The sequence below is a fragment of the Nerophis lumbriciformis genome, linkage group LG06, assembly GCF_033978685.3.
Source record: "Nerophis lumbriciformis linkage group LG06, RoL_Nlum_v2.1, whole genome shotgun sequence".
Taxonomy (NCBI): Eukaryota; Metazoa; Chordata; class Actinopteri; order Syngnathiformes; family Syngnathidae; genus Nerophis; species Nerophis lumbriciformis.
The window spans coordinates 38939221-38965062 of record NC_084553.2 but is presented as its reverse complement, the minus strand read 5'-3'; the positions used below and the strand labels follow the sequence as shown (position 1 = coordinate 38965062).

The 25842-nt window shown below is 41.4% G+C and overlaps 1 protein-coding gene across 1 annotated transcript in view; it reads left to right on the top strand.

The window, feature by feature from the left end:
- Positions 1–22299, top strand: part of supv3l1 (SUV3-like helicase) — a 30547-nt gene extending 8248 nt beyond the window's left edge. The window contains exons 8-16 of the mRNA XM_061964275.1: positions 4305–4396; positions 14306–14486; positions 15452–15545; positions 15639–15758; positions 15829–15928; positions 16083–16163; positions 16743–16919; positions 17247–17395; positions 20844–22299. Of these exons, the coding sequence (XP_061820259.1) occupies positions 4305–4396; positions 14306–14486; positions 15452–15545; positions 15639–15758; positions 15829–15928; positions 16083–16163; positions 16743–16919; positions 17247–17395; positions 20844–21246 (1397 nt within the window). The 3' untranslated portion in view covers positions 21247–22299. The remainder of the gene's footprint in view (positions 1–4304; positions 4397–14305; positions 14487–15451; positions 15546–15638; positions 15759–15828; positions 15929–16082; positions 16164–16742; positions 16920–17246; positions 17396–20843) is intronic.
- The last annotated feature ends 3543 nt before the right edge of the window (positions 22300–25842 follow it).

Sequence of the window (25842 nt, the reverse complement as noted above, 5' to 3'; positions counted from 1 at the left end):
TTGAACGCAGATTTATGGGCAGGACATATGGTACAATACAATCAACAAGATAGGATGGAGCTAGACCGTTTAGTATTTTATACGTAAGTAGTAAAACCTTAAAGTCACATCTAAAGTGCACAGGAAGCCAGTGCAGGTGAGCCAGTAAAGGCGTAATATGATCAAACTTTCTTGTTCTTGTCAAAAGTCTAGCAGCCGCATTTTGTACCATCTGTAATCTTTTAATAGTGAGACCCGAAAATAATACGTTACATTAATCAAGACAAGACGTAACTAATGCATGAATAATGATCTCAGCGTCGGTGGTGGATGAAATTTAGGGATATTATGGAGATGACAAAAGGCTGTTTTAGTAACACTCTTAATGTGAGACTTAAATGAGAGAGTTGGGTCGAAGATAATACCGAGATTTTTTACCGAGTCGCATTGTGTACTTGTTTTGTTGTCAAATGTTAAGGTGGTATTAATAAATAAGTGCTGATGTCTAGCAGGACCGATAATCAGCATTTCCAATTTCTTAGAGTTTAGATGCATAAAGTTGCTGGACATCCACCATTTAATTTCATTTAGACACGCCTCCAGGTGACTACAATCTGGCGTGTTGGTCAGCTTTAATGGCATATAAAGTTGGGTGTCATCAGCATAACAGTGAAAGCTAACACCGTATTTGCGTATGATGTCACCTAGCGGCAGTATGTAGAAGCTGAAGAGTGTAGGGCCAAGAACCAAACCTGTGGAACTCTGCACGTTACCTTAACGTACTCCGAGGTCACATTGTTACGGGAGACTCGCTGTATCCTGTCAGTAAGATAGGAGTTAAAACAAGAAAAGGCTAAGTCTGACATACCAATACGCGTTTTGATACGTTCTAACAGAATGTTATGATCAACGGTATCGAAAGCAGCGCTAAAATCAAGAAGCAGCAACATGGATGACGCATCAGCATCCATAGTTAGCAAAAGGTCATTAGTAATTTTTTGCGCGGACTGTCTCCGTATAGTGATTTTCCTTGAAACCGGACTGAAAAGGTTCACACTTTACAGAGACTGTTAGACGCTAAGTGTTCATTTAGCTGTTGTGCAACAATTTTTGGGAGAATTTTCGAGATAAAGGGAAGATGGTAGTTTACCGTGAGGTCAGGATCCAGGTTAAGTCTTTTGAGCAGAGGATGAACCGCTTTTTTTATTGCTAGGGGAACAGTACCAGAGGAAAGCGATAAGTTAATAATATTTAGCACTGATGGTCCTAATATTACAAACAGCTCCTTGATAAGTTTCCCAGGAAGTCAAGTAAACATGTTGTTTGTTTTGTCCCATTTACAAGTTGCAGGAGTTCCTTTAATGGTGCTTCGTCAAACAGAGAGATTATTTTGGAGGGCAATATCCTTCATACATACATTCGTATCTGCGTTTATAGAACACAGTCATCAGCCGAGTGGGTGGAGCTACTGGGGGGAGTCCCTTGTTGGGTTAGAGATGCTACTGTACTAAACAAATATTTAGGATAATTTTTATTGAGGCGGATGAGATTGGAGCAATAATTAGTTTTAGCTAAGGTAAGCACGTGTTTATAAGTTATTAAACTACAAACCCCGTTTCCATATGAGTTGGGAAATTGTGTTAGATGTAAATATAAACGGAATACAATGATTTGCAAATCATTTTCAACCCATATTCAATTGAATATGCTACAAAGACAACATATTTGATGTTCAAACTGATAAACATTTTTTTTTTTTGCAAATAGTCATTAACTTTAGAATTTGATGCCAGCAACACGTGACAAAGAAGTTGAGAAAGGTGGCAATAAATACTGATAAAGTTGAGGAATGCTCATCAAACACTTATTTGGAACATCCCACAGGTGAACAGGCAAATTGGGAAAAGGTGGGTGCCATGATTGGGTATAAAAGTAGATTCCATGAAATGCTCAGTCATTCACAAACAAGGATGGGGCGAGGGTCACCACTTTGTCATCAAATGCGTAAGCAAATTGTTGAACATTTTAAGAAAAACCTTTCTCAACCAGCTATTGCAAGGAATTTAGGGATTTCACCATCTACGGTCCGTAATATCATCAAAGGGTTCAGAGAATCTGGAGAAATCACTGCACGTAAGCAGCTAAGCCCGTGACCTTCGATCCCTCAGGCTGTACTGCATCAACAAGCGACATCAGTGTGTAAAGGATATCACCACATGGGCTCAGGAACACTTCAGAAACCCACTGTCAGTAACTACAGTTGGTCGCTACATCTGTAAGTGCAAGTTAAAACTCTCCTATGCAAGGCGAAAACCGTTTATCAACAACACCCAGAAACGCCGTCGGCTTCGCTGGGCCTGGGCTCATCTAAGATGGACTGATACAAAGTGGAAAAGTGTTCTCTTGTCTAACGAGTCCACATTTCAAATTGTTTTAGGAAACTGTGGACGTTGTGTCCTCCGGACCAAAGAGGAAAAGAACCATCCGGATTGTTATAGGCGCAAAGTTGAAAAGCCAGCATCTGTGATGGTATGGGGGTGTATTAGTGCCCAAGACATGGGTAACTTACACATCTGTGAAGGCGCCATTAATGCTGAAAGGTACATACAGGTTTTGGAGCAACACATGTTGCCATCCAAGCAACGTTACCATGGACGCCCCTGATTATTTTAGCAAGACAATGCCAAGCCACATGTTACATCAATGTGGCTTCATAGTAAAAGAGTGCGGGTACTAGACTGGCCTGCCAGTAGTCCAGACCTGTCTCCCATTGAAAATGTGTGGCGCATTATGAAGCCTAAAATACCACAACGGAGGCCCCGGACTGTTGAACAACTTAAGCTGTACATCAAGCAAGAATGGGAAATAATTCCACCTAAGAAGCTTAAAAAATGTATCTCCTCAGTTCCCAAACGTTTACTGAGTGTTGTTAAAAGGAAAGGCCATGTAACACAGTGGTGAAAATGCCCTTTCCCAACTACTTTGGCACGTGTTGCTGCCATGCAGCTAAGTTAATTATTTGCAAAAAAAAAAAAGTTTGAGTTTGAACATCAAATATCTTGTCTTTGTTGTGCATTCAATTGAATATGGGTTGAAAAGGATTTGCAAATCATTGTATTCAGTTTATATTTACATCTAACACAATTTCCCAACTCATATGGAAATGGGGTTTGTATCACTACATGCTTGATGGAAAACCTCAAGTTTAGTCGCACACCATTTGCGTTCCAGCTTTCTACATGATAGTTTTAGAGCTCTGGTTTCTTCTGTAAACCAGGGGGTATGCCTTTTAGGGGCCTTTTTTAGCTTTAGCGGTGCCATACTGTCAATGGCCTTGCGCAGGGCGTCATTAAAGTTGTTAATGAGGTTATTGATAGATCCCACCTAATTTGGGAATGGTGCCATTACTGAGGGCAGTAGGCCAGCAAGAGTCGTAGTTGTGACAGCATCAATGTTGCGGCTGTTAAAGCATTGGTTATTACTAGCTTGTTGACAATGAGTCAGCACTTCGAATTTTAAAAGGTAATAATCGGACATTACTTTAGTGTAATGTCCGATCATTACACTAAATGATCGGACATTTAGTGCATTAAAATGCATTTTAATGCATAATTAAAATGCATTTGAATTATGCATTTGAATTATGCATTATTAAAATGCATAATTATGGTGTCCAGGGTGTCACCATAACTTGAGAGGTGGTGACACCCCGGACAAGGACTAGGTCTATCGTATTACCGTTGCGATGGGCGGGTTAATTTATTATTTGTGTAAAAAAGTTAATTTGGAGAAAATGCGGTAGTTTATAAATTAATTATAGTTTTTGTGCGGCCTCGTAGCAAATGCGTCACGGACCGGTGGTTGAGACCACTGCACTATAGAAATAATTTGAGTTATGCTCAAAAGCATTACAGTTATGTTAACTACACCCTCCATACTTCACAGATAAATGTTGATTAAAACTGATATATGTCACAGTTAGGTAGAAGCTTAAAGGGCGCTTGCGTTCGATTATTCTGATCCGCTCTCTTCTTAGTTTAAATCTTGGAGAACAATATACAAGGCACGGGCAGTGTTTGGAGCGGTTTATGTTCTCGTTCATCTGTTTAAACTCTGTATGGCAGCCAAAAATCAAACCCAATTAAAGCCAACATTTAATTTGTTTTGTGCAGAAGTGTTTTACAAAGTTGAACTTATAATTGTGACAAATACAGACAATTATCTATTAAATCTGTTCTAACAACTATTGGTAGCATAAGCTAGTAATACCTAGTCAGCCTCATCAAAACAGGTGGTGTGTGTCTTGTGTGTTTGTGTGTCTGCAGGTCTCTGTGCAGAGGAGATCCATGTATGTGGCGAACCTGCAGCCATTGACTTCATCAAAGAGCTTATGTGCACCACAGGAGAGGAAGTAGAGGTACGTTACATTATATCTATGGCAATATACAGCATACATCAGGGATCGGCTGATTATCTGCGCTGATATTTGTCGTTTTGACATATATCGATATTGGCCTCTTAATCGGTATCAGACGTTTTTAATAGCGATGTCCGATAATGGCTTTTTTGCCGATATTCCGATATTGTCCAACTCTTAATTATCGGTATCAACTGATACCGATATATACAGTCGTGGAATCAACACATTATTATGCCTAATTTTGTTGTGATGCCCCGCTGGATGCATTAAACAATGTAACAAGGTTTTCCAAAATAAATCAACTCAAGTTATGGAAAAAAATGCCAACATGGCACTGCCATATTTATTATTGAAGTCACAAAGTGCATTATTTTTTTTAACATGCCTCAAAACAGCAGCTTGGAATTTGGGACATGCTCTCCTTGAGAGAGCAGGAGGAGGTTGAGGTGGGGGCTGGGGGTTGGGAGGTAGCGGGGGGTGTATATTGTAGCGTCCTGGAAGAGTTAGTGCTGCAAGGGGTTCTGGGTATTTGTTCTGTTGTGTTTGTTGTGTTACGGTGCGGATGTTCTCCCGAAATGTGTTTGTCATTCTTGTTTGGTGTGGATTCACAGTGTGGCGCATATTTGTAACAGTGTTAAAGTTGTTTATACGGCCACCCTCAATGTGACCTGTATGGCTGTTGACCAAGTATGCAGGGCATTCACTTGTGCGTGTGAAAGCCGTAGGTATTGTGTGATTGGACCGGCACGCAAAGGCAGTGCCTTTAAGGTTTATTGGCGCTCTGTACTTCTCACTACGTCCGTGTACCACTATGTACAGCGGCGTTTTAAAAGGTCATACATTTTACTTTTTGAAACCGATACCGATAATTTCCGAACCGATACCGATAATTTCCGATATTACATTTTAAAGCATTTATCGGCCGATAATATCGGCAGCCCGATATTATCGAACATCTCTAGTTTTTAAAAATGAGTATTGACAATAAATAGTAATCCTCAGATATTTTCACAATTTCTATCATTTTGACTCTCTCCGACTTAAGCATTGTCCCGCCCACGGCGCCATGTGATTGGTTACGCAAACCAGGCACAGGAAAGCGGTAGGGCCATTCAGAAGCCGAGGTCTTTTGCAGGGTTCTCAAACATACGGCAAAGAGAAAAGCGTTGAGAAACTCCGTAGTTGTACGGATCTGTCGAAAGTAGGTAGACATATAAAAATTGTGATACACATCCCAGTCCTCTACATATCACAACTACTTAGGAGCAGAATACCGTAAAAACATTATCATAAGCGGCTGTTCTACTTGCTCGAGTCTGTCGACGTGTTTGTGAATCAAAATAGCGATATGGAAACAGTCCGTTAGAGTAATTAAAAAAGTCAAAACTAAACTCAGTCCAGTTTTATTGCAGGGACACACGAAAGGGGCAGAAAATAGTTTGTGCAACACAAGAAGCTGCACAACAGAAAAGCACAGTTATGCGAGATATGTATTGCTGAAATATTTTGTAGTTTCTGCTACAGTATACGTGTGCGTGTTTGTGTAGGCTGCCTAACGATGCGTAATATTAGAAATATTATTATAATAATACAAAATGCGGATTGTTAGCCATTTTTTGTTAAATATGTTGTTAATAATGAAACTTGTTTCCACCTAAACAATGCTTTCGATGAGCTGTACATTAATTTGTATTGCAGCATGACTATGGCTTAACCTTTTTTCAACTATTAAAAAATTAACATTATAGGGTTGACATTAATAAGGTATACAGTTAGGGCTGCAGAGATAATACAATTTTAATCACGATTTTGGCACCTACGGTTAAACGAGCTTGATCGTCAGCGATATTAACATTTAAAAATCTGTCTCCGATGCATATCAGAGCAAACAGTTTAACAACTAACAGTCAGCCAACCACAAGGGGGGTGACCGAAAGAGAGGTCTCATCTGAGAGTGAGTAAGAGTGAGTGACAACAGTGGGTGACAGTAGATTTGGGAGCCTGTAGCTCCCAAAAACATTTTGAAAAAATAAATGTATTATTAAATCGGTGCCCTCTACTCTCGCAAAGTCACCCACAGGATCCCAACAGGCACGGATTTTAACCCCGGAACATGCCAGCAAGTCTTGCCGTTCTCCAGGCCACCTCCTGCTCGTTCCCCGAAAGCCGGAAATGCTCCCAAGCAGATGGACTAACGCTTACACCGAACAAGTTGCATTGCAAAGCTGCGTTGGTGTGCACATCTAAACAAATCAGCAAGCTGCGGCGACAGGTTAAGCATTAACAACACTTCTCTTTCCTCAACCGCCATCGTTTGCCCGCGATGTAAAGCTTTTGGTTGCTCACAGAGCCAGCCACTGGCACAAAGCCCTGACAAACAGTTACAAAAGCGGGGGTGCCCAAAATACACACTGTCTGTACACCGAGAGACACCTATCCATCCACATCTCAAAGACACGCCAAAGATGTGTCCTATTTATACCTTGAGCACTACATGTGTTCCTTGTAGTATGTGCATTTTGCGCAAAATACTATTTTTTCATTTGTTTGCACTATATGATTGCAATTTGCAATGGCGTATTTATTTTTAGTTAGCCCTCTGTCTTTTGTACATTTTATTTTATTATTGATTAATGATTTTTATTTTGAAATGAAAGCCAAGTTCATATATTGTTTGATTCAAATAGAAAGTGCAATAAAACATGTTTTACGTAACTGTAAATTATGGTTAATAATCGTGATTTCAATGATAATGAAAATAATTGTGTTTTTATTATTATGTTCATAATCGTGCTGCCCTATATACAGTATTATTTCAGCCTGTCTGTGTGGAAGGGATACAAATTATTTCAAAGATACAAAATCTTGCACACCCGTCAGTCTAAAAGAAAACTATTGGACAAAAATGGCTGTTGAACTACAGTTATTTAACTTGACCTTTTTCTGTGCTGATTGAGAGATGCCAAGCAGCAAAAAAACACAGCAAAAAATGAAATATTGTCCAAAGACATGCACCTGGGAATGATCAACACTAAATTGGCCCTACTGTGTGAACGTGAGTGTGAATGCTTGTCTATCTGTGTTGGCCCTGCGATGAGGTGACTACTTGTCCAGGGTCTACCCTGCCTTCCGCCTGAGTGCAGCTGGAATAGTCTCCAGCCCCCCGCAACCTCGAAAGGGACAAGCGGTACAAAATGTGTGTGTGTGTGTGTGTGTGTGTGTGTGTGTGTGTGTGTGTGTGTGTGTGTGTGTGTGTGTGTGTGTGTGTGTGTGTGTGTGTGTGTGTGTGTGTGTGTGTGTGTGTGTGTGTGTGTGTGTGTGTGTGTGTGTGTGTGTGTGTGTGTGTGTGTGTGTGTGTGTGTGTGTGTGTGTGTGTGTGTGTGTGTGTGTGTGTGTGTGTAAATTGTATATGTAAATATATACAAAACCAGTGAAGTTGGCACATTGTGTAATTCTTAAATAAAAACGGAATACAATGATTTGCAAAACCTTTTCAACTTATATTCAATTGAATAGACTGCAAAGACAAGATATTTAATGTTGGAACTGAGAAACTTATTTTTTTGTGTGCAAATAATCATTAACTTAAAATTTAATGGCAGCAACACATTGCAAAAAAGTTGGCGCAGGGGCATTTTTTTCACTGTTACTTTTCCTTTCAACAACACTCAGTAAACGTTTGGGAACTGAGGAGACCAATTTTTGAAGGTTTTCATGTGGAATTATTTCCCATTATTGCTTGATGTACAGCTTAAGTTTTTCACCGTTGTGGTATTTTAGGCTTCATATTGCGCCACCCATTTTCAATGGGAGACAGGTCTGGACTACAGGCAGACCAGTCATTAGTACCCGCACTCTTTTACTAAGAAGCCACGCTGTTGTAACACGTAGCTTGGCATTGTCTTGCTGAAATAAGCAGGGCCGTCCATGATAACGTTGCTTGGATGGTAACAAAATAAGTTGCTCCAGAACCTGTATGTTCCTCTCAGCATTAATAGTGCCTTCACAGATGTGTAAGTTACCCACGCATCCATGACATCACAGATGCTGGCTTTTGAACTTTGCGCCTAAAACAATCTGGATGGTTCTTTTCCTCTTTGGTCCGGAGGACACGACGTCCACAGTTTCCAAAAACAATTTGAAATGTGGACTCGTCAGAACACTTTTCCACTTTGCATCAGTCCATCTTAGATGAGCTCAGGCCCAGCAAAGCCGGCGGCGTTTCTGGGTGTTGTTGATAAATGGCTTTTGCTTTGCATAGTAGAGTTTTAACTTGCACTTACAGATGTAGCAGCAAACTGTAGTTACTGACAGTGGTTTTCTGAAGTGTTCCTGAGCCCATGAGTTGATATCCTTTACACACTGATGTCGCTTTTTGATGCAGTACTGCCTGAGGGATCGAAGGTCCGTAATATATTCGCTTACGTGCAGTGATTTCTCCAGATTCTCTGAACCTATTGATGATATTACGGACCGTTGATGGTGAAATCCCTAATTTCCTTACAATAGCTCGTTGAAAAATGTTGTTCTTAAACTGTTGGACAATTTGCTCACGTATTTGTTCACAAAGTGGTGACCCTCGCCCCATCCTTGTTTATAAATGACTGAGCATTTCACAGAAGCTGCTTTTATACCCAATCTTGGCACCCATCTGTTCTCAATTATGGGATGTTCCAAATAAGTGTTTGGTGAGCATTCCTCAACTTCCTCAGTCTTTTTAGCCACTTATGCCAGCTTTTTTGAAACATGTTGCAGGCATCAAATTCCAAATGAGCTAATATTTGCAAAAAATAACAAAGTTTTCCAGTTCGGACGTTAAGTATCTTGTCTTTGCAGTCTATTCTATTGAATAAAGGTTGAAAAGGATTTGCAAATCATTGTATTCTGTTTATATTTACGATTTACACAACGTGGCAACTTCACTAGTTTTGGGTTTTGTATATGTATATTTGTGTGCGTGTGCGCGTGTATATGTATGTGTGTATATATGCACCTGGGGATAGGTTGATTGGCAACACTAAATTGGCCCTAGTGTGTGAATGTGAGTGTGAATGTTGTCTGTCTATCTGTGTTGGCCCTGCGATGAGGTGGCGACTTGTCCAGGGTGTACACCGCCTTCCGACCAAATGCAGCTGAGATAGGCTCCAGCACCCCCCACGATCCCGAAAGGGACAAGCGGTAGAAAATGAATGAAGTATATGTATATATGCAGTCGTGGTCAAAAGTTTACATACACTTGTAAAGAACTTAATATCATGGCTGTCTTGAGTTTCCAATAATTTTTACAACTCTTATTTTTTTGTGATACAGTGATTGGAGCACATACTTGTTGGTCAAAAAAACATTCATGAAGTTTTGTTCTTTTATGAATACATACAGCAATGTTATTATTTGGTTACGTGTCCCTTGGCAAGTTTCACTGCAATAAGGCGCTTTTGGTAGCCATCCACAAGCTTCTGGCAAGCTTCTGGTTGAATTTTTGACCACTCCTCTTGACAAAATCGGTGCAGTTCAGCTAAATTTGTAGATTTTTTGACATGGACTTGTTTCTTCAGCATTGTCCACATGTTTAAGTCAGGAATTTGGGAAGGCCATTCTAAAACCTTAATTCTAGCCTGATTTAGCCATTCCTTTACCACTTTTGACGTGTGTTTGGGGTCATTGTCCCGTTGGAACACCCAACTGCGCCCGAGACACAACCTGATGATTTTAGGTTGTCCTGAAGAATTTGGAGGTAATCCTCCTTTTTCATTGTCCCATTTACTCTAAAGCACCAGTTCCATTGGCAGCAAAACAAGCCCAGAGCATAATACTACCACTACCATGTTTGACGGTAGGAATGGTGTTCCTGGGATTAAAGGCCTCACCTTTTCTCCTCCAAACATATTGCTGAGTATTGTGGCCAAACAGCTACATTTTTGTTGTGTGTGTGTGTGTCTGCAGGTCTCTGTGCAGATCACATGGGTGCGGCTAGGTAGCTCTGAAAAAATGTCTCTGCTTCGGCCTACAAGCTCCTTTTAAGTCCTGTGCCTGTGTGGGAGACAGTTCACTCCTTATGCCTATTGGTGGTTCTGTCTGTGGAGAGAGGGTCGTTAACAGGGCAGGAACAGGGGCTGTTTCCAAAACATGCCATTTCTTTAGCAGATTTATATGCTATATATCTGATCGCCTTTCGTCGGCCTGGCCGTCTCACCTTGTAATTGACAAGACCCATCTTCTCCACAGCCTTACACGGCCCCTGCCACTTGGCCAGGAACTTACTATCATGTGTAGGAATCAACACCAGGACCTTCTCACCTGGTTGGAGCTCCCGAATCTGTGTTCCTCGATTGTAGGTGCGAGCGAGCCTGACCGAGTGGTGGGGTGACGGATGGCTCTCCCAGGCTTCTTTTGCCAGGTCGAGAAGGCCTCGGGGGCTCCGCCCATAGAGGAGCTCAAATGGGGAGAAGCCGGTGGATGCCTGGGGAACTTCTCTCACAGCAAAGCGCACGTGGGGGATGAGCTGGTCCCAATTCTTTCCCTCTACGTCAATCACCTTTCTCAGCATTTTTTTTCAATGTCACGTTGAACCTTTCCACCAGACCGTCCGTCTGGGGATGGTACACTGAGGTCCATATCTGCTTCACTTTGAGCCATGTACACAAGGCTTTGATGACTTTAGACATTAAACATGTGCCCTGGTCTGTCAATATTATTTTGGCTCCGCCACCACTCGAGCTGTGGCGGAGCGAAGGGGAATGGCTTCGGGGAAGCGAGTGGTGTAGTCCATTATCACCAGTATGTACCTATGGCCTTGGGCTGACTTGGGAATAGAACCCACCACATCCAGTGCCACCCGGGAGAATGGGACCTCAAAGATAGGCAGGGGAATGAGAGGGTTACGGACAGTGGGGCGGGGTGCAACCTTCTGACACTCTGGACAGGTTCGACAGAAATCCTCCACAGCCCTCTTCACCCCTGACCAATAAAATCTCCCCAGCACTCTGTCATATGTTTTTTGGACCGCCAGATGTGCCCCTATCTGGTGAGTATGAGCTAAAAGAGAACTCGGGACACAAAGTCTTTAGGCACCAACAATTATTCAATTTCATCCCCCCCTTAGCTGTGACCACTCGATACAATAACCCCTTTTTTACAGTGAAGTGAGGCAAAGTCAGGTTACCCACACCGGTCGTCGATGATGGACACATTCCTCCTGGCATGTTCTAGATTTGGATCCCTCCATTGGGCGGTGGCGTACTCCCCTGGTGTGGCGGCACTATCCATGTCCAGCTGGGAAAATTCTGAGAATACTTCACTCTCCTGGCTGGTCCGGTTCTCTTACGACCTCCCTCTCATCCTCACTGGAAGTTCCACTACTGGTGTCACGGCGAGGTGCGTCGCTGCCTGCGTGAAAGGCTGGATACACTGGCAGTTGCCCTTTATGACGACCACGTCCCTGGCGCCGGGGCCTCTGCTTGTTGACTCCTGCTGTACAGTACCTCTCAAATAGAGCGCAATCGGTTCCAATTAGCAGTGGAACAGGGAGGTTCGGGATCACATCAGCCTGGACTGTGGTCTCACCTCTTGGTGTCTGCAGATGAAGGGAGGTGGTCGGGTAATGCTGGACGTCACCGTGAACGCAGGTCACTGAGCACTCAGCAGCGGCAGCCACATCCGCCCGCACCAGCGTGATGGAGTTGCCGGAATCTAATAGGGCATGCGTGTCCACCCCTTCCACTCTCACCGGCAGGGTGGCTCGTCTTGTTTGTTTGTGGGCCCAGCAGGAGGTGACGTACAGGCTCTGGCGAGGAGTTCCCGACACAGTCTCCATACTGACGTCCCGACCTCGCTACCTGTCTGGACAGAACCAAGACAGGTGGTTCTCTTGGCTGCACACAACACCTTCGGCGGGGTGGGGATCGGGTCTGTGGCATCTACTTTTACTTATGGAGGCACTCTCTGGGCTACTGGTGCAGCTACTCTTCACCTCTCTTTGCCATTAAGCTCTTCCCCTACCGGGTGGCGGGCTGGTTCACACTCGGATGTCTTCAACATCTCTACTTTCACTTGGTAATTTTCAAGTAGGGCTACTAGCTTATCTAATGTGTTAGGGCTCACCTGGGGCGGATACTTTTTAAGAGTCGGGCGGCAACGCACGTATGCATCTGTCCAGCACGAGCCTGTCTATGCATGGTGGACCCGCGCCGGTTGTCAACCAACTTTATGTGAAACGCACAAGTGTAGCTACCTGTGGTCGAGGTGGCTGAGATGGGTCATACTGCCAGGTATGGTAATGTTGGGCAGGGGCAGGCATGCTATAGCCGTGTCGGGCCAGAATGGCTGCTTTCAATTTGGCAAAGTCCCGGGCATCTGCAACACTTAAGTCTCTGCAGGCCCTCTGAGCCTCTCCTGTTAAAAATGGTGTCAGTATACAGGCCCACTCTTCTGCCGGCCAGTCCTCTCTGGCTGCAGTGCGCTCAAACACCTCAATATAGGCTTCCACATCATCATCTTGGGTCAGCTTTGTTAGCACTTCGCTTGGTGTGCGTGTTGGCGTAGCGTCTTTTTCCACTTTCTTGCAAAGTTCTTTCACAGCCGTTTGTAGGTTGGCCTGTGTTCGCAGTAGAGCCGTCAGGGCTTGCTCCATGTTGTTTGGCGTTGATCAGCGTACCCGCATTCTCCATCACTTGTACGCTGCCCAACACCAAGACGCTGAGAAGGCTTCTGTTCTCAAGAAAATGGGTTTATTTAACAAAGGCGGGGAAGGGGAATAAACGTAGTCCACTTAAATCCTCCTCCTGGTCGGGGTACTTTTCATCATGTCTTTCATCGCACTAGTTTTGTCCAACACTGGTTGCCTGTCAACAGACAAAGTATCAATTACTCTATGCAATATACACATCAAGCATTCTGCTTGAAAGAAAGTGGAGTGTGTCTTACCGCCCGACAGCGTCCCATGCAGAGGTAGAGTGAGCTCAGGTTCAAGCTGCTGCATTTAATTTCCCCTCGGGGATTAATAAAGTATTTCTGATTCTGATTCTGATTTATGGCCCAGACTGATCAGACCCCAGATGTCCTCCTATGGTGATTAGACATAGCTGTCATCATCTCGAGTTGATTGAGGAGGAATGCAGGCAGGTATGGCCCCTCAACCACTCTGCCTATGGCCACATGTCTGCTGGGCTGAACCTGGGCTCACCTCTTACCTCCGATAGAACGCCCGTTAGCCCGGCCCCATAGAGACACTCCACAATACATATATAGTATATATACATACTATATACAGTATGTGTATGTATATAATGTTATTTTTTTAATAACTATTACATAAATACATCATTAGATACAATATATACACATATGATTAGAGGTGGGAATCTTTGGGCACCTCACAATTCCATTATGATTACAAATCGTTTATTGATGCATCTATAATTTATATATATTGATGCAGTTTTACATTTCTTTTCGTTTAACTAAATAAGTGTTTATCACTTGCAAGTTTAAAAAAACAAACAGTGCATTTGTAATAAACAGTTAATTTAGTACTCACATTTATTAAATTAATGGTAATGTGTGCAAAACTGGAACATAAGTGCCCTAAAATAAAGGAGCTGGTCGGGTCTCTCGGTGAGGGGGCTCGCTGCAGTCAGCCAAATTTTAGAACGGCCTGCATTACTTTATTCACAATAAATAAATCGATTATCGATTATTGACGTTTACCAATTGATATTATAATCGTCCATGTCCGAATTGCGATGCATCTAAAAACCAATTATTTCCCCCACCTCAACATATGATACCAGTATTTAGCAATAAAAAAATGTGATAAGTACTACCATCATAGCCATACCATCAACATTCATGCAGAAGCTGTATCAAAAATTCAGCATTTAGCAAAGTACTTGTGATTGTCACTGCCAGGTGCACACTTACCAGCGCCTAACACCATTCTCCATCCTGGACCACGCCGTGGAGTCTTTAGACAACTTGAGACCAGGAGATTGCATCGTGTGCTTCAGTAAAAACGACATCTACTCCATAAGCAGACAGATTGAAGCCAGAGGGTTGGAATGTGCTGTCATTTATGGCAGTTTACCTCCAGGTCAGTGTGTTAACATGTCAAGCTTCTGAGCATGTCAAGCTTCTATTGCTAAATTAGGGTCCTAAAAATAATTGTATTCATAGGCCCCATCCCTCTGATTGTTTTTCACACTTTTGTTTTCATGTGCAACAATTTAAAAGTTTTTTTAATCAAACTTTAATTTCAAGATTATGCAAACATACAGTTATAATTATTTCCAACTATCTACTGTGACCTGGATTCGGTTGTTGTTCCATCACATTATGTGACAAGTACTAACGGTGTGCACTACGGAGGCCAGTATGACTGCATTGGGAAGGTTTGTCACTAAATGCTGATCAATGATGGAGCAGGAAGCGGTTAGGGATACGTTAATAAGTCGCACATTTTACATAAGCCGCTTCACATTAAACATGGACCATCACGGGGCCCATAATGATGGTGACAGTCATATCTTCCAAGTTAGGAACCAAGTTGTCTTTTTTTAAATCCTTATGTTCTTTTCCTCATTTAGGTAGCGATTGGAAGATTCATTGATATTGTAATGGCAGCGAGGAAATAGTAACTTCTAGCTAAGCTATCTTCTTTCAGCATAGCTATGAGGATGGTAAGCAGCTTTCTTTGGGGCGTAGAATCTGTTCCAGAAGCCTTAGAAGGCGCAGAAGATTTTGACAAAGTTGTACCGTAGGACTTCAACTAAACACACAGTAGCGCTCCAGTACATGGGGGTGAAGCAACGTGTAGGCTTGATGTGGTTGAGCTACCAGGACAGAGAATCCAGTGTTCAGTGATTGGTTTGCCATCAGCTAATCGTGTTTGATGTCACATAGGCAAAGGGATCATTGCTGCATGCGGGAGATAGCTGGTGTTATGAAATAGGTGTTTATAGTACATGTCTACAAAAAACAGGAAGTACGGTAGTTGGCCAGGGAAAGCTGTAATTTGTATTCTTGCTTTATTTATTCAAATGAAACTTGTTTTTTCAGGCACCAAATTGTCCCAGGCTAAGAAGTTTAATGACCCTGACGATCCCTGTAAGATCATGGTAGCAACAGATGCTATTGGGATGGGTCTTAATTTGTAAGTGCCAGCCTAAACACACACACACACACATAGAGGAACTCCAAACTGGAAGTGTAACTGTGACTAATTAGACTTATATCTCTTTTCCAGGAGCATAAAACGCGTCATCTTCAACAGTCTCATGAAGCCAAACGTCAACGAGAAAGGGGAAAAGCATTTGGAGACCATCAGTACGTCACAAGCTCTGCAGATTGGTGGTCGTGCTGGGAGGTCCGTCCCCTCTTATTGTTAGTTTTTTTGGTGATATTTTGTCTGGTTATTTAGTTATTTTCTCGTCCAGATTCTCCTCCAAGTTCAAAGAGGGAGAAGTGACCACCATGCACAGAGATGATCTTCCTGTCCTGAAAGATATACTCAGTCACACAGTTGAACCAATTGAGGTAAACGTATACGCGCACAAGAAAGCACGCACGCGCACACACACACACACACACACACACACACACACGCACACACACACACACACACACACACACACACACACAGAGTTGTGTGAACCCTGTCTACAATAACAACAAATACTTTTCTTCTCAGACTGCTGGTCTTCATCCTACTGCAGAGCAGATTGAGATGTTTGCCTATCATCTACCTGATGCTACTCTCTCCAACCTTATTGTGAGTACAACAGGAGCAAGTGTCACAGGACAAAAAGACAATAATTACCTAAATGAGGGACTTTTCTAAATAAAGACACTCTTGCGCCCCAAAAACATGTCTCGGTTTTCATACGATGTCTTGGTTTTATTACGATTAAACACGTTGTTGACTCAGTCTTTGTGCTGCAAATTAACTCTCCACAGAGCCAAAGAAAGTTATAGTATAGTGGTAATAGTCTAGCCAAAGTCATTGAAAGCTTTAGTGTTTCCAGAGTGCCACTGAAAGCACCACACTGGCACTGTAACTCTAGTCCCCATCCCCTCCTCTCTCGCCACCAAGAGTCTTCAGTAAAGGTAAAAGCCATGTTAAATGTTCATGTATCCATTTCCTTTGTCATTCATATGCATTGTCTGCATGTAAAACTTTAATTATTTTTGTAGTAACATTTTTGGGTGTATGGAATTGATTAATTGGATTTGCATTATTGCAAAAACAGTTTTTATACAATTTGATTTTTAACAAAAACCGAGATCCCACAGTAACTATGTAATCATTGTACATATTAAAGCTGGCAGCCTCTCTCTCTCCTTGTCTTAGGACATTTTTGTCAGCCTCTCCCAAGTGGACGGTCTCTATTTTGTCTGCAACATCGACGATTTTAAGTTCCTGGCTGACATGATTCAACACATCCCGCTCAACCTGAGGTCTCGCTATGTTTTCTGCACGGCTCCCATTAACAAGAAGCAACCTTTCGTGTGCACATCCTTCTTGAAGGTAACAAACTTGTCTCCCTTCAATCCTTTTTCAAAAACATTTTTACGGTTGTGTAAGTAACACTACCGGTACTTGTAATCCCAGGGCATTTAATCAATCAAAACTAGACTTTTCAGTTTGTCTTAGAAGATGTTTCGCAAATCGTCTTAGCAGACTTCATCAGTTAATGCTCATAGACTTTTATTGAACAGATGTTTCCAATTTAGATGATTGAATGCCCTGAAAATATAAGAACTGCATGAATGACAATATTCATTGGGACTACTTGAAAGTTCTTATCGGTCTTCTTTTTTGCTGCTTTCATTCTTGTCCTTGCTTGTCCCATAGTTTGCACGTCAGTTCAGCCGAGATGAGCCTTTAACCTTTGAGTGGGTCTGTCGTCATGTCAACTGGCCTGTGGCCCCGCCCAAAAACATCAAGGATCTGGTTCACCTGGAGGCGGTTCATGATGTGTTGGATCTATACCTCTGGTTAAGGTAATGCTGTTATTTAGACTATAACTACTTAGAATAAATTATTATGAGAAGGTGATACATATTTGAGGCTGCACGACTTGAACAGTGTTTGAAATGGAACCAATGCAACAAATAACTATTTGACTGAATAATTTGCTTCATATATGGACATATAAACTGAAAAAATATTTTCACAAACCTGTATAAACAGTATAACACATTTTCCTTAGGTCATGCTAGAAGCTAATTTATAGCATAATTAGTGTTTATTTAGATATTTTTTAAATATAAAGTGACAATTAATCTCAAAATTACATTTAGTGTTTGATTTTTTTAAACATGGGTCATTATTTTAACATATTATACTGTATATAAACCAGGGGTTCTTAACTTTTTTGACTTAGTTTCCACTACAGACGGACACTGAATGAGTAATCTTACTCTTGATTTTATTTGTGGTCAACAATTCTATCTAAAACCTACTTACAGTTTACAACCTTGTCAAATGAGTTAAAACCATGTGTTAAACACAAAGATTATTATTTATTTAGCACATAAAAATTAGACTTTGGTCAGGCTGATTAGAAAAATACGTACTAAATACCGCGGCAGCCCAGCTGAGAAACAGATATTTTTTGCCCTCTAAGGGGCCCTCGTGGCCCAATGGTCAGGACACTGTTATATACAGTAGTATCTCAACTTATGAGCTCGATTGGTTCCATGACCGAGCTCATAACTGAAAATCACTTCTATCTCAAATGAGCCATCATTGAAATTAATTTAAAACAATTTATTTGATGATTTACCCCCCAAAACAACCACCATTTAACATCTAATGTGCCTTTTTATAAGGAAACAATTTTTTAGCTAACAAATATTGTTGAAAAACACTAAAATAGAACAACTTCACTAATTTACTGAAATTTAATAATATTGTACATCATTTATCTTGGGGAGCAGACTAATACTGTCTTATTCAGGCTGCTTCTCTGTTGTATAATGATTGGAACTGTTGTTGTTTATGTTGCACGCAAAAATGTATAAGGATGGACCAGAGAGGTCAGAGTTGACAGCAACCGATATGTACTGTATGTCTGCTTCAGCCTTAGTGAGTAAGGGTAATGGTCGATTTTTCAGTTTGTAAAGTCAGGAGATAGAAAAAACTTAAACACGTCGGGCACACCTTTTGGCAGCATCTCCGTATTTTCATGGATAAATGTCTGCGGTTTGGGTGTTGTTATGGTGCGACGGCTGGAATCTGCTTGAGAGTTGTACACCCCTTTGTCCACAACTGCTTGAGCAAATAGTCAAACAGTTTAAGAACAACGTTTCTCAAAGTGCAATTGCAAGAAATTTAGGGATTTAAACATCTACGGTCCATAATATCAAAAGGTTCAGAGAATCTGGAGAAATCACTCTACGTAAGCGGTATGGCTGGAAACCAACATTGAATGACCGTGACCTTCGATCCCTCAGACGGCACTGTATCACAAACCGACATCAATCTCTACAGGATATCACCACATGGGCTCAGGAACACTTCAGAAAACCACTGTCACTAAATACAGTTCGTCGCTACATCTGTAAGTGCAAGTTAAAGCTCTACTATGCAAAGCGAAAGCCATTTATCAACAACATCCAGAAATGCCGCTGGCTTCTCTGGGCCCGAGATCATCTAAGATGGACTCATGCAAAGTGGAAAAGTGTTCTGTGGTCTGACAAGTCCACATTTCAAATTGTTTTTGGAAATATTCGACATCGTGTCATCCGGACCAAAGAGGAAGCAAACCATCCAGACTGTTATCAACGCAAAGTTCAAAAGCCAGCATCTGTGATGGTATGGGGGTGCATTAGTGCCCAAGGCATGGGTAACTTACACATCTGTGAAGGCACCATTAATGCTGAAAGGTACATACAGGTTTTGGAACAACATATGCTGCCATCTAAGCGCCGTCTTTTTCATGGACGCACGCCCCTGCTTATTTCAGCAAGACAATGCCAGCACGTGTTACAACAGCGTGGTTTTGTAAAAAAAGAGTGCGGGTACTTTCTTGGCCCGCCTGCAGTCCAGACCTGTCTCCCATCAAAAATGTGTGGCTCATTATGAAGCGTAAAATACGACAGCGTAGACCCCGGACTGTTGAACGACTGAAGCTCTACATAAAACAAGAATGGGAAAGAATTCCACTTTCAAAGCTTCAACAATTAGTTTCCTCAGTTCCCAATCGTTTATTGAGTGTTGTTAAAAGAAAAGGTGATGTAACACAGTGGTGAACATGCCCTTTCCCAACTACTTTGGCACGTTTTGCAGCCATGAAATTCTAAGTTAATTATTATTTGCAAAAAAAAAAATAAAGTTTATGACTTTGGACATCAAATATCTTGTCTTTGTAGTGCATTCAATTGAATATGGGTTGAAAAGGATTTGCAAATCATTGTATTCCGTTTATATTTACATCTAACACAATTTCCCAACTCATATGGAAACGGGGTTTGTAAATACTAAATAAATGTGATCAAAAGTCCGCTTACAATGGAACCTATGAGAGCTGCTCTATTCTGCCTATAAAGCCCTTAAAAAACATCCAAACACATCCATTAAGGTTTTATATACAGTACATGTTGTAAGTATATATGTAATGTGACGAGCACATTCATAATAACATTTAGTATTTATGTATTTTGATCATTTTAGGAATACCGGCGCATTAAAAAAAAAACCATCAAGATTTTTGCTTTTTATTTCCAACTACATCACTGATTTAAACTCACTGCAGACTTCATGAGAGCCAACAAACATAATAAAACCACACTTACTGTACAATGTCTACTGTCATTAGGATGCCAACTGATAGAATCTTGTCATATTACCGTTTAGATGAAGAATGACTCATAATCCTTGCGAAGAAATGGGGGGGTGAAACCAAGCGTCTTTTCGTGTAGTTTTTTGCCATTTCTGGTTCTATATTGGTCAAAGTGTGCCAACTTGTCGATTACATCCTCATCCTTCTACTATGCAGGTGAGAGTCATGATTTATTATCTATAATAAACTTCCACGAGCACTAATACTTGGTCAATATTGAAGTCACAAAATCTAAATAGAATATTGTTGGTGCTTTTTGGGTGGTTATTTATTGGGTTTTATGGGTGGAATAGAGGACCTCCCATTGGCTGCGCTGTAAGGAGACTTTTATTTACGTTTATTTACAAGTTAGAATGCCTTAAAAAAAACATCCGTCTTCATGTCTTTCATAATGATTGTGAACAATAGGCACAATTCCAAAAAAAGTGCAGTTCCCTTTTAAGTTTGTTTATTTATAATGGTATATTTATTTATACGTTTTAAAAATGCTGACGCTTGCAATTAACTTTGTTTTTAGTTGAATAAATAAAGCAATTAAGGTAATATTGTCTTACATTGGCTGTTTCCTTCATTGTGCTAACCCCTCGGCATTGTTTTTCTTCTAGTTACCGTTTCATGGACATGTTTCCAGACACCGCATTAATTCGGGAAATTCAGCGGGTACTCGACAACATCATCCAAGAGGGAGTACGGAATATCACGCGTCTCATCAGAGCCACCGACCCGACAATTACCAGCACGCTCTCAGGAACAGTCCCCAGTGGGCACGGTGGCGCCACAAAAGATACACCACGAGTCAGAAGAACTCCAAGCTCTCGAAGAGACTCTGGACAGACAATCGACAGCTCGCTGACTAACCGCTTGGTGCGAGACGGACTGCTGACGTCTGAAATGTTGCAGCAGCTCCAGAGGGAGTGGTCTAAAGAACAGACCAAGGGGCTTATCGATGAGAGCGAAGTTGATGTGAAATATAATGACAAAGGGAATACGAGGAAAAAGACAAAATGAACTATTAGGTGTTCTGGACTTCTTCAAAACAAACAGACTCCAACCTGATACAAAACGTATGTAGAGTACTGTATGTAAGTGAGGTCTGTTGCAATGAATGGAAATGTAGCAGTGATAATGCAACATTAGGAGCAGGTAAGGCTTATGTATCTTGCTCAATATTCTCAACATTCATGATTGGAGACTTTTAGGTGACACTGGACTACATCATAATTATTATTCATCTTTGTACACATACCCACAAATCATGTGGAGCTTTCTGTGAGGATTGTGCTTCCAACAGACCATTGTATTAAAGTACTCTTATTGTCTGGACATATACATCATGCCAATCAGTTTTAGTGTTAAAACAATCTCAAAACTTATTTTCCCTGTATTTTACTTTCTTGTTGTATTAGTGTAATTAACTTTCAATAATGCACATTAATGTGATCCAATACAAGAGCGGCATCCAAAATTCTGCCTTTACAAAGACAATAATTTGACTACCAGTATTTGTGGCAGTGGCTACAATTTTACAGTTCTAGTGCGGACTTTTATTATGTCTTGTCTACACAATTGTTTTTTGTTAAACATAGCAAAAGAGTTGACTTAAAAATGTTTTTGTGTTTAGTATAAGATAATGTGGAGATGAGTGAAAATTAAACATTTAACATAATGGCCATATTCATGTTTGAGTTTTAATCAGTGTAGGAGAACATTTTTGAAAGTAGATTTTCCCAAACAAAATTTAAATGTAACATTAACATTTTGCAGTTGGGAGTTATAAAATCCCTAAATACAACTATTACGTGTTTTCCGGTGTTTACACTGTCAAACAGGTTGCAACCTTACTTTGGCAAGACGTTCTCCTAGGCTGCATGGAGTGTGATACGATTAACAAAATACACTTCGAGGCCAGCAGACTGTTTAACTTTTGCAATGACGATAACACTTTTTTTTTGGTTGTTCAGGTTTGCAAAGCACAGCCACATTTTGAAACTTAGCTGTGTGGCTCAACAAAGGTGAATTATGATCCACACAATGTATCGTTGTCTTTCTTGAAATAATAAAAGCAGTAGAAGGAATATCATCCATCCATCTTCTACTGCTTGTCCCTTACAGGGTCGCGGGGGGTGCTGGAGCCTATCCCAGCTGTATGTTGGGCTTAAACTGCTTACAACCACTAGGGGACATACTTGCATTTAATCTGCAGATTCAAGGGCCTTCCAGTTGACATGCACTGACCAGACATGATGTTCAGAATCAGAATACCTTTATTGTCATTGTATGGAAACAATGAAATTGGACAGCAATCCAGCTCAGTGCTTTTAAAACAACCTACATAAAATAGTCTTAAGACAACAAACAATAATAAAACAATTTAAATGTAAAAACATAATGAAATGTTAAAACATATTGCACAGTAGATCTCTTATCAGAGATAAGTAAGTTAATAAAGTGGTGAGTGTTCAGGTACGTGCAGAGTTTAGGGCAATAACAGCTCTAGGATAGAAACTGTTTTACAATCAGATGCGCTATAAGACCATCAAAGCAAGGACAAGTGTCCTTGCTTTGATGGTCTTATAGCGCATCCCTGAGGGCAAGAGTTCAAGCCAGGGGTGACCTGGGTGGGATGAGTCCCTGAGTATGCTGTTTGCTCTCCTGTTGCAGTGTCTCTTGTACAGCTCCTCTAGAGATGTAAGAGGACATGCAGTGATCCTCTGGGCCGCGTTTATGACCCCCTGTAATCTCTTTCTCTCTGCCACCGTGCAGCTAGAAAACCACACTAAACCAACCCTCCCGAATTTTCCGGGAGACTCCCGAAATTCAGCGCCTCACCCGAAAACTCCCGGGACAAATATTCTCCCGAAAATCTCCTGATTTTCAGCCGCCAGCTCCATGCGGACCTGAGTGAGGACAGCCTTTTTTCAAGACGTGAGGACAACAGGGTGACAAGAACTAAATCATCCAAACTAGGGATAAATTGTATTATTATGTTTATCTTACCTAAAAATAAATATATTTATTAATTAAAAAAATAAATAAATTTTTACTATATTTTGCTAAAAACATCAAAATTAATTGTATTTTTATTTGTAATTTTTTCTGACTCCTTATTACATACAGCCATAGAATTATACATTAAAATAAACATATTTGAAATAATTAATTTTAAATTATCATAATAATTCCTTTAAAATGACCACATTTAATTATTAATATAATTGCTTGTTTATCAACAACTTTAGAATTGTATTCATTACATTTTGAAGCTCTCAGAAGCCAACTTGTGTTATATTCCTTAAGATTTATTTATGCAAGTTTGAAGTATCAATTATCTAAACACAGTTTTGTTTGCATATTTTCAGGATATATATATATATATATATATATATATGTATGAGATACTTGACTTGGTGAATTCTAGCTGTCAATATACTCCTCCCCTCTTAACCACGCCCCGCCCCACCTCCCGAATTTGGAGGTCTCAAGGTTGGCAAGTATGCCACACGGAGATGCCGTAGGTCAGTATTGACTCAACGGAGCACCGATAGAAGGACAGGAGCAGGTTATCAGCCAGATCTATTTTCCTCAGCCTTCTCAGAAAATACAGTCTTTGATTACCTTTTTTTCTGGAGTGCAGTGGTGTTGCTTTTCTAGGTCATGTTGCTTGAGATGTTCATGGCCAGGAACTTGCACTCTTGAGACCCTTTCCACCTCCTCTCCCATGATTTAGATGGGCTGGATGGGCTCAGTTATTTTTTTTCCTGAAATCAACAATCAACTCCTTGGTCTTTGTGGGATTGAGAATGAGGTTGTTTTTTGCATAGTGGTTTGACAGTGCCTTCACCTCTTCTCTATAGTCTTGTCCCCTTCTGTGATGAGCCCCACCACTGTAGTATCATCCGCAAATTTGATGATGGAATTGCTAGGATGGATGGGAATACAGTCATGGGCAGGGGCGGATTAAGAAATTTTGGCCCCCTGGGCCCGACATGGTCTTGGCCCCTCAACCCCGCGCGCGCACACACACACGCACGCACTATGCAAGAAATACTGTATACTGTGAACAGACATGCACACTGTACTGTACAGAAGAGTGCACATACTGCACACACACTATTAGGTATACCACACAGACAAGCACAGGTTTCACACAGACACAGGTAGGGGGAGGGGATAAATGGCCTAAAAATAAAAATTTTGGAAAATGATTACGCCCACTTCAGTGATGGTGCATTGGGTCATTTGAGAGATATTATGTATTGGAAGTTGGTACCTATCATGAAATAAACCCCCCACCCCACCCAAAAAACTAAATTGGACATGATTTTTGCCCCCTTTTCCTACCTTCTATCATTAAAAATAAAATAATATCTTAGGAAAACACTTTGGCATAACGGCAGCTGTGCAGCAAATTGAGGCTCAAAGTCTGTATCTATTTTGTGGGAAAGCTTGAGGAGGAGAAGGAGAAAGGTAAAATGATAACACATGCATCGGAGAGCACCACAAAGAAAGGTGTAGGCCAGTTCATGGTACAAGGGCTGCATGCAGGTCAAGATAGCCCATTTCCTCTGCCTGTCTTACCCATTCACCGAGAGACCACTGAGGACATAGAAATGCAAGTGGATATGGGGTTCGAAATACTGGCGTCGGTCAGAGGAGTCAATGTGGAGGATGTTTATAAACTTGTAGATGCACATATGACTGACAGCACAGAGCACAACAAAGGCTTTTCAAAGCTGTTGGCAGAGATGAACAACTTGGAAAAACCAGCAGGGCAGATCTTTTGTGGCACGTACCACACTACACTGGGCTTCAGCAGTGCCATGAATAAAGTGATGCGGTTGGCGGAGGCCGATATGAAGATGGAGCAAGTGCTACAGAGTTTCATGGTGGATCTGGATGTAGACAGCAAGAATGCTATAGTGGCTGGACAGGCACTGGACATGTCCTGAACTCAGTGTCAGACGTGGCTGCCGAATACTTGGATGAAGTGAAGCAGCTGACAGATCTCATGCTGCCCCATCTGAAGACTGTCCTGGCCAGGCAGAGGATGGACTATGGGATGGATGAGGAGACCTTCCCAATGGACCCTGTCAGTGAACAGGCTAGTAACATTGATGGCACCCCTGTGCACAACATTGGGATGGAGAGACAATGTGGCAAGGTGGACTACAGACTGAAGAAGTTGGGCACACTGAACGCAGTCAATAGGTCAATAATTTTACAAAAGAGCCAGGAGCTTCAGAGGGTTCAAGGCAGCAGCACAAGCAAAAAGAGAGGTTGAACTCAACTGGAGTAAACTCATGAAGGCAAAATTTGAGAGTTGGGCTGACGAGAAACAAGAGATGGCTCAAAGACAGGAGAAGAAGAGACTAGACATGCTGGACACACTGAAATCTTTTGGTGGCCCCTTCACGATAGTGGGGAAGTTGAAAAGTTCCTTGTCGATGAAAGTCTGAACAAGAATGCAAAGCTGCAGAGAATGAAGCTTGAGGTTCAGTTTGCCAGAGAAAGCACCAAGCTTCTGCCTAAAGTCAATCCTATCTTCAGAATCCAGGTGACAGACAGTTCCCAGAAATGGCGAAAGTGCAATTCTCCCAGTCATAA